General features: G+C 37.7%; 1 protein-coding gene across 17 annotated transcripts in view; it reads left to right on the top strand.

Moving 5' to 3' along the window:
- The window catches only part of CDK14 (cyclin dependent kinase 14), a 790,403-nt gene that overhangs the window by 701,808 nt on the left and 73,371 nt on the right, over positions 1-15,224 (top strand). For all 17 annotated transcript variants that reach the window (XR_012432704.1, XR_006696501.2, XR_012432705.1 and 14 more), the window contains one exon: positions 1,586-1,729. Coding sequence is in view for 14 of the 17 variants with exons in the window: in XM_045387589.2 (XP_045243524.1) it covers positions 1,586-1,701 (116 nt within the window). In the remaining 3 variants the exon portion in view is untranslated. The remainder of the gene's footprint in view (positions 1-1,585; positions 1,730-15,224) is intronic.

Raw genomic sequence — 15,224 nt, 5'->3', positions numbered from 1 at the left:
CTAGCTCTAGAGTTTGTCGATTTTCCCACATATTCCTGTATATGTTCTATATATCGTCCTAGAACAGCATAATGCTCTTAATGTAGCTCTGTGCCATCTTTTTAAAAATGAAACAGGTGCACCCATTTCAGATGTAAGATTTGCTGCCTTCAGTTCCTAGACTTTTGTTCTGTTTTGAATCCTTTCCAAACAGGCTTTTGTGTCCACAATGCCTGGCTTTCGAAGCCTCTATCCATTGGTCTTTTCCCAGCCTATCGAAGATTCAGTGCAATTGACAACCATCTCCTCCTACTAATACTTCTTTTGCTTGGTTTCCAGGACAGTATTCTCTCATTGCTTTCCTCTAGTTTAGAAAGCTAAAGTCTCCTCTTCACGCTCCTTTGCTGATTTCTCTTCATCTGCCAGACCTTTCACATTAGAGTGTCCTGGGGCTGAATCCTCAGATCTGTCTATCTGCATGGACTCCCTGGAGCCTAGATGATCTCATCCCATCTCATGATTTAAATATCATCTGTACACTGACAGTTTTCAAATTTCCATCTCCAGTCCTGTCTTCCCTGACTTGACTTGCATATCCAACTGACACTCAACATTTCCATTTGACCATTTAGTAGGCCTCTCACACTTAATCTTATCAAAACTGAACTCATCTTTCCCCTCAAACTTGCGCCTTCTCTAGTCTTACCCTTGTCAGTAAATAGCAGCATCATTCTTCCAGTTGATGGAAGCTATCCCTAACTCATCTTTTTTTGGTTCCACTCCACATTCAGTTCTTCCACAGACCCTGTTGTTGCTACCTTCACAGTATATCCAGGATCATGCCACTCCTCACTTCACTGCTATCACCCTGCCCTCAGTCACTCACCATCTTTCAACCACATTTTTACAGTTACCTCCTACCTGGTTTGCCTGCTTCTCTTCTTGCCTCCTTAAAGTCAGCTCTCGCTGTTTCCTCTTCTTATATGCGTGCTTGCTCTAGACATATGCATGGCTTGCCCTCTTACCTCATTTGATTCTCTCCACCAGTGTCCCTTCTCAGGAGAGACTTCACTGACCTCCTTCCACCCTAAAACTTCCAGTTTCTCTTCCCTGCTTTATTTTTCTTCATAACATTTACCACTCTTTAATGTATTATATCTGCTTGGTTGCTTATTGCCTGTCTCCCCCAACTGGACTCTATAACAACAGGGATTTCCTTTCATTCTGATTTATTTAGTACAGGATTCTGAAATTCCCAGAACAGTGTGAGGTTCAATAAATATTTTTCCAGTGAATGAAAGAATGGAACAAAGGAAGGGCAAAATATGTTGTTTCCCAATCTAAGTTCATTGTTCTAGATCAGAGAAATGTGGGAGATAGTCTGAGCTGTGGTTCTGAGGGAAAGGCAGACCATCCTATCATATGTTTCCTTATGTGTATAAATGTGTGTGTGCCTGCGACCACCTGGCATTTCAAAGATCAAAACATACCATGATGTTCAGTGTACGGGGCATCCAAACTTGCATCTCAGTCTCCATTAAAAAAAAACAACATGATTATAAATGTTTATACGTATATAAATGAAAATTTCGTATTCTGTCCACAGTGTCTTCTATTTTTACTGTCCCAAATGTGAGATTGCAACCAGAAGCTGGAGAAAGCATGCGGGCCTTTGGGAAAAACAATAGTTATGGCAAAAGTCTATCAAACAGCAAGCACTGACAAGCAGCACATTCTCAAGAGCACACAGGTAAGATGACCTGCTTTACCAGGAAAGTAGTATTTAATGGATATTGAACAGATTCTTTAAGTGAAATATTTCAGACTCGTTTTTTCACCAACTATCCTATGAGTCTCTTGTGTGCATTATGGCGTTCATCAGACCTTCTATTGAGATAGAATGCTCTCAGTTATTTCCACATTTTCAGGCACCTACTAGACTCTAACTAAAATTATACTTTATCTTATGCTTTTATTTATATTGTCATAGGCAAACCATTTTAGTTATAAGCAAGTCATTTTAACTACTCACATTGCTCACAGAGATTAGAAAAAGGTTCACTTTGGGCTGTTTCTAAGCCACAGACCTACTTTCTTTTGTCCACTCAATTTTTCTAATTAGTTGTTCTCATTTTAAAATGGGGAGATTATACACAAAAGTCTAGATTTCTGGTTTTCCTTGAAAAATAAGCAACTCCAGCAATATCACCTTCACATTCCTACCAGAAGTGTTTGCGTGAAACTAAATCATTGGTGCCTCCTTTGGAGGGGATGTAGACTCCCCAGTTTAGTTTAGCTCCCATCTGGGCCACTTCACCTATTTCTGATTCCTGTCTGGCTCCTGGTACGGACCTTATCGTGATGAAGCTTTTCTCTTTTACTATCGAATTCTTTGTCCTCTACTATTCTGCAGATAGGAAGCATAATCTAAACATGGCAACCTCTAGCCATGTCAGCCTGGCCCAGTCATCACATCACATGTGCTACATAATGACCAGCCTGGGATGGCAACTTCTGAAAAGGCCCTATTTCTTGATTGCCAGATGGAAGTGCCTAGTATTTTTGGAAAATTTTTAGTATATATGTAATTTACTTACATATTTATATATATATATAATTTACTTATATATATTTTACATATATATAATTTACATATATATAATTTACTTATATATAATTTACTTATATATATATGCACACACACACATAACTTAATGTAGCACAAGTCTCTGAAACAAATAGAGAACAAATGTTACTGTGGGGAAGGCTTTTTATGTGCTGATTTGTAGAGAAAAGTGTGTGTTTGTTCTGATATTCAGTAATTAAGTGTTCAGGCCAGGCATGGTGGCACATGCCTGTAATCCCAGCACTTTGGGAGGCCGAGGAAGGCAGACTGCTTGAGCTCAGGAGTTCAAGAGCAGCCTGGGCAACATGGTGAAAGCCCATCTTTACAAAACTACAAAAATTACCTGGGCATGGTAGTGGCATTTGCCTATAGTCCCAGCTACTTGGGAGGCTGAGGTGGGAGGATGGTTTGAGCCTGGGAGGCTGAGGTTGCACCACTGCACTCCAGCCTGAGTGACAGAGCCAGACCCTGTCTCAAAAAATAAATAAATAAAATAAAAAGTATTCAAGTAACTCAAAGGATATATGCAGCATTGCAGTAGTTCCTCTTCCTTCCTCCCTCTCTTAGTTTGAAATATGTTAACAGGCTAAATTGATAGCATGGTAAAGAGAAAATTTTAAACTATACACATTGTCTTGTGGGTAATCTGCCAGTATCTTGAGCTACTCCTGGACTTAGCTTTTGAATACCCTCAACATAGGGGTCAGTTTTGGCCTATCAGGGGCATGGTGGCAATTTGTGAATGATTTGGAGATAAAAGGTTTCCAGATAAAATATGATGTATAAATGACAGTCAGAAGATGTTACTGTTAACTTGTCACTCCATAGGTAAGAGTCTTCATTCTTCGTGTTATTTCTCCCTGTAGAATAAAAAGCACAACTCTTGGTTGCATTTGTACTCCCACTCTGAATTTCAATTGGTCAGACAAAGAGTGGGGCTAAGTTTTTGACAAGCTACCTCCTGGTATTGAGAATGGTTTTGATTCATGAGGGTTACATCATATGCTTTTTAAAAGTATTTAACCTGCATTATCATAATGAGGGCCCTGGCTTTATAAATCCCTTAACCAATTCAGTGGAACAAAACAAAAAAGTGGACTTTATTTGTGCTGCTGCCTCATACACACATGCACACAAGCAAGCCTGAATTTCAATTGCAAGACTGTGTTCCTTCTTCTTGGCTCTTTTGAGATCCCCTGACCTGAGCCCAGGCAGTCAAAGCTGCTAGAACGTGTTTCAGCTCCGCTCCTCCTTGGGAAATCAAATCAAGCTCACAGGACAGACGTGTTGCTTGGAAAGTCTCAAAGGTTGCTAATTGAAAAGAGATTTTTTAAAAGGTGCTCAGAACTACAATCATCAGTATATAAAAGCCTTTACAAAAATGTAAAAATATATTTTCTTCACATATATTTTTTAAACTAGATATCAGTTATATCTACACAGTAGAAGCTTTCCTCTAGAATTATTTGATAGCAACACAAATATTTTTTCTGTGAGTTTTGCCTTTTTCACATCAACTTGTAAAGCTTTTTTTTTTTTTTTTTTTTTGAGATGCAGTTTTGCTCTTTTGCCCAGGCTAGAGTGAAGTGGCGCAATCTCAGCTCACTGCAACCTCTGCCTCCACCTGGGTTCAAGCAATTCTCCTGCATCAGGCTCCCTAGTAGCTGGGATTACACCACGCCCGGCTAGTTTTTGTATTTTTAGTAGACACGGGGTTTCGTCATGTTGGCCAGGCTGGTCTCGAACTCCTGACCTCGGTTGATCCACCCACCTCGGCCTCCCAAAGTGCTAGGATTACAGGCATGAGTCACCACGCCTGGCCAATAAAGCTTTAATATTATCGTTGGTGTAGTTTTCTTTCAATCCAAATGCCTCAGCTTGATTCAACATAATGCTGAGGAAACAACTCAATTTCTTTTTTCTCAGAAAAGCTATAGGGAAGATGGATTCTAAGAGTTTTCTGTCAGTCAGCAGAAAAAGAAATTATTTTAATGTCTCACCTTTGCAGAGTTTTTAAATAAATGGGGCCATCTTAGAGATCAAATAATGTAGCCTATTTATTGGCCTATTTATATCTTGTGGAATGGCCTTACTCTGACCAATACTGAATATCATCTAGACATTATAGAGCAAAATGTCTACGTAGATAAGATATCCTTAGAGAAAAATCTGTAATTTCTTAGACTTTAATTTTGCTGTTGCTGTTGAATTCATTGACTGTTTAGAGAAGGCTTTGACATCTTGGGACATTTGAATTTCCTCAAATGTCTCAATTCTTTGTAATGCCTAGAGAGACTGGGAAGGAGAGGGAGGCCAAAGGGGTTGGGGGCTCAAGGAGACTAAGACTGTGGGCCGGCATTTTAACCACCTCTCTTTGGGGAGTTACAAAGAGGTAAATGTGGAAAATGCATTGTATTACTTTTGTCTTTGAAATAATAGAGGACTGAGTAGACAAGAATATTTCAAGTCCTAATTTTTCTTCCAAACCTCAATGCCAAATTATTTCTATCCTTGCATACCAAGGTCACTTCAATTATTCAGTTAATAATGCCAGATTTGCATAAATTGGTCTTAGTGGAAAATCTAATGAGATGCATTTGGCTTTGCAGCAGAAAGCAATTTTGGTTTCAGAGTCTTATAACCAAATTAAATAAGAAGAAAACCATAAGCACCTAAGTTAAAAATGGGGTAAGTGCCACTGGATTATCAAAATACTGTGCTTCTTATATTTTGTTATCCTCTAAAGATATTAGTAAAGATTTCATAGGTTCTTCTTACTCATTTTTATCAGCACTGATGGGTAAGACCCTTCTAAAGTCTGAGAGAGCCTTAAATATACATAGAAATTTTCCCCAAGGAAAAGACTGGAAGCTGTATTGAATACCACATCCATTAGTATCACTTACATTTGCTTACAGTGATACCACCAAACACATCCCTCGGTGAGCTTAATTTTCCTCTTAATCTAAACTGGCATAGAAAGTGCATGGTCACTCTACTTCTCCTTTAGCTAAATATAAGGGATAAGAGAGGTCTCTACTCTTTTAGATATGTTTTGTAATTTTTCTGAAATAGTATGTGCTTATTATGGAATATCTATTTTCAATAAATCAGTTGGTTCACAGACCCCATTCCTAATAAATTTACAAATATTTGTCTAGTGCATGAAAGAATTTTATTTGGTTCAATTGCAAGAAGTTAACTGCATGCATATTTTGGTGACCCTCTCCTTACCTTTTAGCCTCTTATTTCTGCAAATCCACATTATATAGGAATTACATGATAATGAAAAAAAATGTGTCGGACTTTCTACTTGGTCATTAAGCGGTAATCTCCTGTAAGTAGGCTGTTAGGTAAACAGAGTAGAATGCTCAAGGAAATTTAATTAAATGAGATGAAGATTTTTTTTAGAAACCTGATTTTAGACAGAACACAATGCACTGGTGCTTAAGACTGTGGCAGCGCTGTCTGAAGAACGGTGTTTCTTACTCGGTAGGCCACCTAGAGCTGTCTGCCATCTCAACCGCCATCTCAACTCTGGAAACTGCTCCTAAAGAACAGCCACCTATTGCTCTCCTCCATGCTGTGACATTATGGCGGCTCACTTTTTCTGTCTCTGCATCAACTAACACAGCTTTCATGTTCCCTTCACTTCAGGGCTTCTGCTGACTTGTTTCTGCTTATTCATGGATCCCGCTTATTATCATTTCTCTTTGTCCCTCTACTTCTGGGGCAGTCTATTGCTGACCTCTTTTTGCCTCAGATTCAAACCCTCTCAGAGAGTGGCTCTGATTGATGTAGCCATCATCATGAAGTATAGAGTGAAGCTGTTGTGTCAGTCACCCCCGTAGAAACTGCTGGCTGACTGTAGGCTGCCTTGAGGTCAGGCTCTGAGCCCTGATCCAGTCAGCTGGGCCCAGAACTGGGTGGCCAACCTGTTTTTAAGGAAGTGTTTCGAAGAGACTGCTGAGCTTAGCCATTCAGAAACTTGGAGAAGCTTTTGGAAAGCAAGCAGTATAGCTGGAAAGTGCCTTGCCTGGCCTGTATACTACTGAGTGAAAAATCAGGCAAGTACAGAGAGAAACTCCAGTTCTGATGGTATGATATCTTCATTGTGTGATACTTTTGGCTATTGACAAAAGGTCCTTTTAAGGTATGTTGCATTTTCTCAACTATAGACACAAAAGGAGATAATATCCATCAGCACTTTTCAATATATAAGAAACACAAGTGTTAGATCTAGGTTTCTTTCAGTACCAGAAAGATTTCTGGGGTTTTTCCTGCAAAAACTGCCATTTTCTGCATGATCCTACAATTTTTTTTTCCTATTAAATGGCTACAGTTTTATTATTTCTGTTACTTCATATAATTGACAACAATTGTTGAAATGATGCTTGGAGGGGAAACAAACCTTACTTAGTGTTCTTCGCAGGTTTCATCTGAAAGATTCCCTAGTTGTTACCATTACCCCCACATGACTGCCAATTAAAAAATACATCTTACTTGGGAAATTGACAGCACTTTGAACCTCAAATGCATGAAGCATATTATGAATACCCATATGAGAAGAGGCTGGAATGCTATTAGTTCCCCCACCTCACCTTACCTCCACCCCACCTTACCTTAGCTCCCTCTCTACCCTGGGGAGTCTGTTCTGTCCTTTAAACGCTAATGCAAGTTTGTTTCTTCTCTCCTCCTCCTCGTCCCTTCCCTGCCTCTCCATCCCTTCTTTTCTTTGGGTCAACTCTGATCTGTACTCTCCAGCACTACCACCCTAACCCCATGCAAGGGTAGGCAGAGGACTCGTAGGCTCTCACCACCTACTGGGATTGTCACAAAGCAGAATGAAAATAAAGTTGTATCATGCTTCCTTCAGAATGCATTTTTGTTTTGCTTTATTTTGTTACTTGGTTTTTTTTAAAGAGACAGGGTCTCGCTGTGTTGCTCAGGCTGAACTTCCTGTGTTCAAATGATCCTCCCACCTCAGCTTCCTGAGTAGCTAGGACTACAGGTGTGCACCACCACACCTGGATCATTTTTTAATTTTTTGTAAAGATAGAGTCTCACCATGTTGTCTAGGCTGGTCTCAAACTCCTGTCCTTAAGCGATCATCCTGCTTTGGCCTCACAAAGTGTTGGGATTACAGGCATGAGCAACTATGCCCAGCCTTCAAGCATTTAGTTTTTTTTTTTATATTGACATGATTTCATGTCTACAGAAAAGTTGCAGGAATAGCACAAGGATTCCTGATACCCTTCACCCACTCTCCCCAAAGCGTTAACATTTTACTACATTAGCTACATTTGCTTTATCATATTAATTCTCTCCGCCATCACACACAAATTTGTGCACACATACATTGTTTCACTAAACCATGTATGTTACCCAAATGAAGCTCCATTATCTTTAAATATTTAACTGTTTTTCTTAAAAACAAAGAATTTAGAGTGATTTTTTTTAAACTAAAAATACTAATTTTTTGCCCTTTTTTTCCTTTTTTTTTTTTCTTCTCTGATTGAAGGTTTTAAAAAGCAAAGTGGCTAAAAGAGAGGAAACTGGTTGATGCTTCACAAATTGGTTCATCAACCCATGGATCCTTAAAAATTGACTATATTTTTGTGATTCAGCATTTCCAGGTCAAATGAACTTTCAAAATGGTGAGGGGCGGGGGGAATAGCCCTTGCATCTTCTGACTTCTTAAAACCCAAATTAATTTCTTAGGGACTATTTAGCCAGCAGCAAAATATGAGTGAAGCTTTCTTATAAATAGTGGGCCCAAGCTGTGATGTGACTAGTAACCACAATATTTATTACAAGGAAGTTAGCAGTCACATATAGAAAATAGAAACAGTTCAGGTGCTCTATTTTTCCTTTTCATTTAATGTTGATTCTTATGAATTTGGGATACAGAAGGAATTGTCTATGCCCTAAGTGTACTGTATTGTATTATTAATACCAGTATAGCAGCTGAGTCCCACTAGACATTCTTTGTGGTCTGCTGATACTCTAAGAAGTGTCTAAGCATAAAAGGAGGCTGTTTGAGTTGAAGTGGGCTGATGGTCTGGGATGACATTTGAATGCACAGAGGACAATGTCTAAATGACAATGTCGAGAAGGGAAGGCAAAAAGAAGCTGGAAACTATTCCCGCTGTCCCACGGATGCTCATCACTCCTCCTGCGATATTCTTCACATGGGAGCTTTGTCTGGGTAGAAATGGGGACTGGGATCAGGGAGGGCTAGACACTGGGGCCTGGGGACAAGAGCCAGGGTTTCATGTCCTTAGACACATTAAAATTCTAGACAGATAGCAAATGTAATGAAAATTCAACCCGAATGTGTTTTGATAGACAAAGTTAAACACTTTAGCTAAAGTATTACAAGTATAATTTACGAACAGTTTGCAATACTCTGAATTGCTTCCATGAATAAAGCTTTTAAGAGTATCAAATTGGTTGTGCAAATGAATGCTTTACTGAGCATCTTTTGGAATTTAGGATAGCTGCTTTCTCTACTAACCTACGCATGCACACACACACAAACACACACCCTTCATACAGCCAAAAAGAATAATTTTGCATCAGTCCTTGAGTTGTGAAGATAACATCAAAAGTTACTTTTCCATATAGGGAAATAATGTACACAATCTAGCACAAAAACAATACAAAAGTTAGAGTCCTTGGTGGAAATTTATCTCATTATAAAAATAACCTCCCCCCCCCCAAAAAAAATTTTTTAAAACCCTGTGTGTCAAGCGTGGAATCAAAATACTGAACTGTTAACTTCAATATTTGGGTGAATTTTTTCCCTTTAAATTATCACCATTCTCTTAATGTAGTTTGCATTACGTATAGTGCCCTTGGATTTTTAATTGCTCTGGTTTATCATTTTCAATGCAATTAGTAAAATGCCCTCAATTACATATAATAATTACTGTAAATGGGGCTATTGGCCTAATTACTATAAATGGGGAAAGATGTGTGATTATAATGTGCAATTAAATCATGTACAGTATTTATTTTACATTATCACATACAATGGTATAATGATAACACATAATTATATTGTATCTTTCCTTGGTCAACAAATCTCCTCCATATTAAGATACGTAGAGTTGTGATCCATCGCCAAATTAACCATCTCCCAGATCATTCTTCCTAAAGTAATAGGTTTATTCTGTGGGCCAAGGCACCACTAAGTTTAAATATAATTAAATAAACTGATTCTGCACAGGCAGGAAAAATCTGAAAGGAAAAAAATTATTTTACCTGTATTAGTTAAGAATGCCCCGATTATCCTCTTTTTGTCGGTGTCAAGACTTTAATCCTCCCTGGCTCCATACCAACCTCCACCATACCCGTTTGTTTTTATGTGAATATGTAAAAATTAACACCCCTAAATGGTGGTAACATTTAAAATATGCCTGAGAAAAAAGAGGTTCTTTCTTCACTGTGGCAAATATTATAATCATCCCTAGTTTACAAATGCACACTTAACGAGCTTATAGCACATGATTAATTCTGCAAAGGATGCTGTTTGACAGAGTGGGATTATGAGAATTGCATATTGATAGTGGCAGGAGAAATAAATCTATTTTCTCTACGTAAGGTAGGATATTCTTGTGTTCTTTAGAAACTGGCACATCTCAGAGGTGTTGCTCTCAAAATGATCTCAGGATGGAAAGAAATCAGTAATTACAGAGCCAGGCATTCAGTTGTGTCCTAATTTTCCCACCAGTTTTTCAGTGTTTCAGCTGCCTCAGAGACTTAAAGTATTCTCATTAGGTAGCTGCAGAGGCAGCCGCTTGCCTACTCCCTCATTCTCTCACTCGCTTTTCCTTTTTTTTTTTTTTTTTTTCCTTCCATTCCTGCCTTGGGAGTGACTGTGAAGATCATTTGCTGGAATGATTGGCAGGTTAGAGGATTCGATCAGATGAGTTCCTCTTAGTGCAGGTCAAAAAGGCTAGTTAGCAGGAGCTGTCGAAAAATGCCAGCAGCATTCGAAATGGGAAATGTCATGACTTCGAGGCAGGGGGTGCCACCTGGAACAGAAAGCTCTCAGCTCATTAGCAAGTTACAGGATGCGGGCTTAACTGGAGGGAGCAGGGAAGGAAAGATAATACCCAATAGGGAAAATGATTGTGAAGTGGAATTGATTTCATGTATAATTTGTTTATCACTAGAGGGGACAAATGCTGTCCTTCTGACATGAGCAGAGGAGTATGGACTATGAATGAAGCAACTTAGCATAATCTCCAGGTTGAGCTTTGGATTTAAAGAAAGCAAACTTCTTTATTCTTAACTGTGGAAATGATCAGGTCATGTTACATTAATTAAAGCTGACATACTCTCAAATGTTTTATCTGGGCAATTGTGGCAATTCGACAGAAACGGATAGAGATGGGCAACTTTAAAAAATAAGAGAGATTCCCCCCCCCCTCTCCTAGTGTGGAAGACTAGCTCAGTTGCATACTGAATTATAACAGGGCTGGTGTTTATACTCACTGGTTAGCTGGGTTGCACAAATCAAACCAGGGTTCTGGATTCACGTGCAGTCTCATTGATAGAGACCACATGCCCTTTGGGAGATCTGAATCTAATCCATGTGAAAAAAATATATGTACATTTTAGAATGTGACTGTATCATATTTTGGTACAATGTTAAAATTTTAATTTCTTTTTTTTTTTTTAAAGGAGAGGTTCTCCAATTTCATTGCTTCTTAGATGTCAATTCATCTAGAATGTAATATTCTACTATAAAGTTAACAATTTACAGTAACCTTATTTACAAACAAAACTAAACTAAAAAGGTGCTGTTATAGAGGAAATTGATCTGCAGTTTATAAAAAGAGAACATAGTGGCAAAACAGAAAATAGTATTGCCTCACATGTATTCATACTAAACTCCAAATTAAAAGCTTCCAGTGTGTTTACAATGTATCAAATTTGTGTAAAGCCTTTTTTAAAACATCAATTCCATCCGAAAACATATTTTCTTTTGATAAGAAACTTTTATGGTATCATTTATCTTTTGGCATGGAGATCTTCATCTTGTTAAGTCACAAATGCCACAGCTGCAAATCTTTCTGGCTGAACACTAAAGGATGTTTACTTAGCATCCAGATTCTGGTTAAAATGTATATTTTCAAAATGTCTTTGCCTTAGGTTTCTCTTAAATATTGAGACATTTTATGAGGCAGTTGTTAATAAGCCAAGGCTTGTTTTATCAAGCAGCCTCAGACTGCTGTGTAATGTGAATAGGAATCTTAAAACCTCCTAGTCCAAAACACTGGTGCAAAATTCATTCCATTCTATATTCAGCATAAAAAGCTTAGCATTAAGCTACTGTATATAGCTGTCAAGATATACTGCATTAGTTCTGTCAAATATAAAAATTTAAACATCAGTGTGAATCCACTCATCCCCTCATTTGGGAATTGTATTGTGTGCTCCAGAAGCTGGCCTTGAAAACAAAATTTTTATAGAATACTATTTGAAATGGTTCACCTAACGTTAAGATTTTTTTTTCTTTCACAGAAACTCGATTTGTTAATAACTGACAGATTTATTAGATTAATAAATACACAAGTCACTTTGAGGGAAAACATTGTCAAAAAATGTTGTAATACAATAATTCGGTATAGTTGTCTATAAGTAGGTTTCCCAGTCTGTACCTTTAAGTAAGAAACCCTTACCACTCAAGACAGTCAAGCTGAAGGTGCCTGGCCCCACAGACTGCAGGGGTGAATTGGTGGTGTTTGTGCATGCCTGGTCTCATTGCCTACCCTTTTCTCCAGCCCCTCCTCTCAATTCCATGTTCCAAAGTCAGCTCTGCACTCCCTGACTTCTTAGAATCTCCACTGTTTTGCACTTTTCTCAATCCATCACCTCTCCATTAACTACTTGCTGGTACATATTGACATTCATATATTTATCATACTCTTTGGTGAACCTTTCCACAGCTCTGTGGATTGAGTAACCATGTGTTAAAAGTCTCACTTTCAGTTTTGTGGGTTCTCCTAAGAAAAGGTCCCTGGGTACTAAAGAAAAGAAATGGTAGTTTTATCATCATCCTTTATGTCAGCAGATCTCAAAGTGTGGTCCATATACTCTGGATCCCCAGGGGCTTCATGGAGTCAAAACTGTTTTCATAATAACACTAAGATGTTCTTTGCCATTTTCACTTTGTTGACATTTGCACTAGTGGTGCAAAAGCAAGGGAGGGTAAAACTGCTGGCTCCTTGTCATGAATCAAAACTGTGTTCCTGGGCACTGTATCTTCACAACCGCATAATTCAATTTTTGGGGGGAAAAAATCTTCACTTAATAATATTCTTGATGAAGAGGTTAAAAGTATTGATTTTATTAAACCTCGACTTTTAGGTAAATGTCTTATTAATATACTATGTGACTAAATGGGAAGTTTGCATAAGTCATTTCCACTGGATACCTAGTTACCATGGTTGTCTCAAGGAAAAGCTCCTGTACAGTTGTTTGAGTTGCAAGCTCAACTAACTGCTTTTTTCCAGGCACATGGTTTTTACTTGAAAGGAAAAACTATAGTTATTCAAACTTGGGTATTTGGCAGACATTTTCTCAAAAAAGGAACCAAAAGTGAGTTCGTCACCAAAGCAAAACAAGCAATAGTAATTTGTTGATAAAATTAGAGCTTTCAATAGAAAATTTGAATTTCAGAACACTATGGATAGCTTTTATTTGCCACTGTGAACTGGACAGTGATAATGAGATTGGTGGTAATATAAACAAATGTGATTTTTTTGATATTGTATAATGAAATGTGTCAACATTTGAAATATCTGCATAACTCACTAAATGTTTTCCAAATGATCAATGCATGTTAGCAAAATAATGCATGGGTAAAATATTCACTGAAATTTTAAAATAAACCAATAAATATTAAGGTAATAGAATACGAAGAGTTCATTGATATAGTTTCAGATTCCCTGGTACAATTAACCCTTAAGAAACTACTACCTGTTGAGGTTTGTTGTACTGTAAAAGAAGAATATATCTGAAAGGGCTATTAAAATACTTCTTTCTTTTCCAACTACTTATCTGTTGTAGTTCCATATTTTTGTCATTTGCTTCAACCAAAACAATGTATCATAATAGATTGAATGTAGAAACATATTTGTGAACCCAACTCTCTTCTATTCAGCCACTTATTTAAAAGATTTGCACAACTGTAGAGCACTGCCACTCCTCTCACTAATTCTCTTTGAAAAATAGTTATTTTTATTTAAATTATGTTTTCATGTTAAAATGTAATGAGTTCTTACATAAATATTTTTAATTAACAGTTTTAATTTTGAATATGGTAAATATCAGCAGCTACAATCCATAGAAGCAAAAGTTCTTAGGGGGGTTCCTTACAACTTTTAAGATTATTAAGGGTTCCTAAGTTAAAAAATATGAGAAACACTGCTCTATTTCACAAGTGTCATGCATTAACTCTAACATACAAGTTATGTTGGTAACATTTTCCTTCTTGAAGAAATTACTATTCAGCACAAACCTTTTTTTTTTGCTGTATGAAGTGATTCCGGATCTCTCAATTTAATATCTCAATTTTTCTAGTGTACAATAGATAAAAATCCCTATTCTTGTGTTCACACAGGTATCATCTGAAAATTACAATACAGCATCATTTACTATCCTCTTGATGACTAGTAGACCAAATCTTGAAAGACTTTTACTGTATATTAATCCTAGGGGCTGTGACTTTCCTTTTTTATATGCATCAAGTTTGATCTTGCATGGAGAGCCTCTGGCCATATGATACTAAATCATCAGACTCAGAAAGGCTTTCGGATAGCGCCTATTAGACACAGCATAAATTCAACTTTATGTCAGTAAACGGGAGTTGGGTCTTTTCCTACCCAGCTCTCATGAAGTAACTCATGGAAATCTGGGTGCATTTGGGGTTTCAGAATCCAAAATATCCACTCAACCTGAGTAGCAGTCAGTCAGATTAGGGCTGTGTTTTTGTTTTTTGTTTTTTCATTTTTGTTTTTTGAACTCTATTTTGAAGTACTTTTAGATTTTTTAGGAGAGTTGTAAAACCAGTACAGAGGGTTATGTCCTTAACCCAACTTCTCCTAATACTAACTTTATTTTTTTATGACCTGGATGCTTTTGAAGAGTACTGTTCAGGTATTTTGCAGAATGTCCCTCACGATGCTTTCTCATGATTAGATGGGGGTTATGGGTTTTGGAGAAGAATACCACTAAGATAAGATGCCCTTTCACCACTTCATGTCAAGAAGTACATGATACCCACTTATCACTGGAGATGTTGACCTTGATCACTACATGAACACAGATGAGGTTTTAAAGCCTATGTGATATCCAGGATGCAAAGTCAGAGAAGCTGGAGGTCCGGGACAGGTTTTCAATCAAATGGAAGGAACTCTAAATGGTTAGTGAACTGACAACAAGGCTGCCTAATGTCAGAATCTGAAGAGAGAGAAATTACTCTGAAGGCTCCAACTGTCTAAATGAAAATGGGTGGAAATGGAGAAAGAGTCACCAACAAAGAGGGGAATGTCTGAGTTAAGAACCCTGAGCTGTTCCAGCCTTTGACTCAAGATCGGTGGTAGAA

Source organism: Macaca fascicularis, chromosome 3 (genome assembly GCF_037993035.2).
Source record: "Macaca fascicularis isolate 582-1 chromosome 3, T2T-MFA8v1.1".
Classification (NCBI taxonomy): domain Eukaryota; kingdom Metazoa; phylum Chordata; class Mammalia; order Primates; family Cercopithecidae; genus Macaca; species Macaca fascicularis.
The sequence above is the reverse complement of the archived record's forward strand: the minus strand, read 5'-3'. Positions and strand labels throughout refer to the sequence as shown.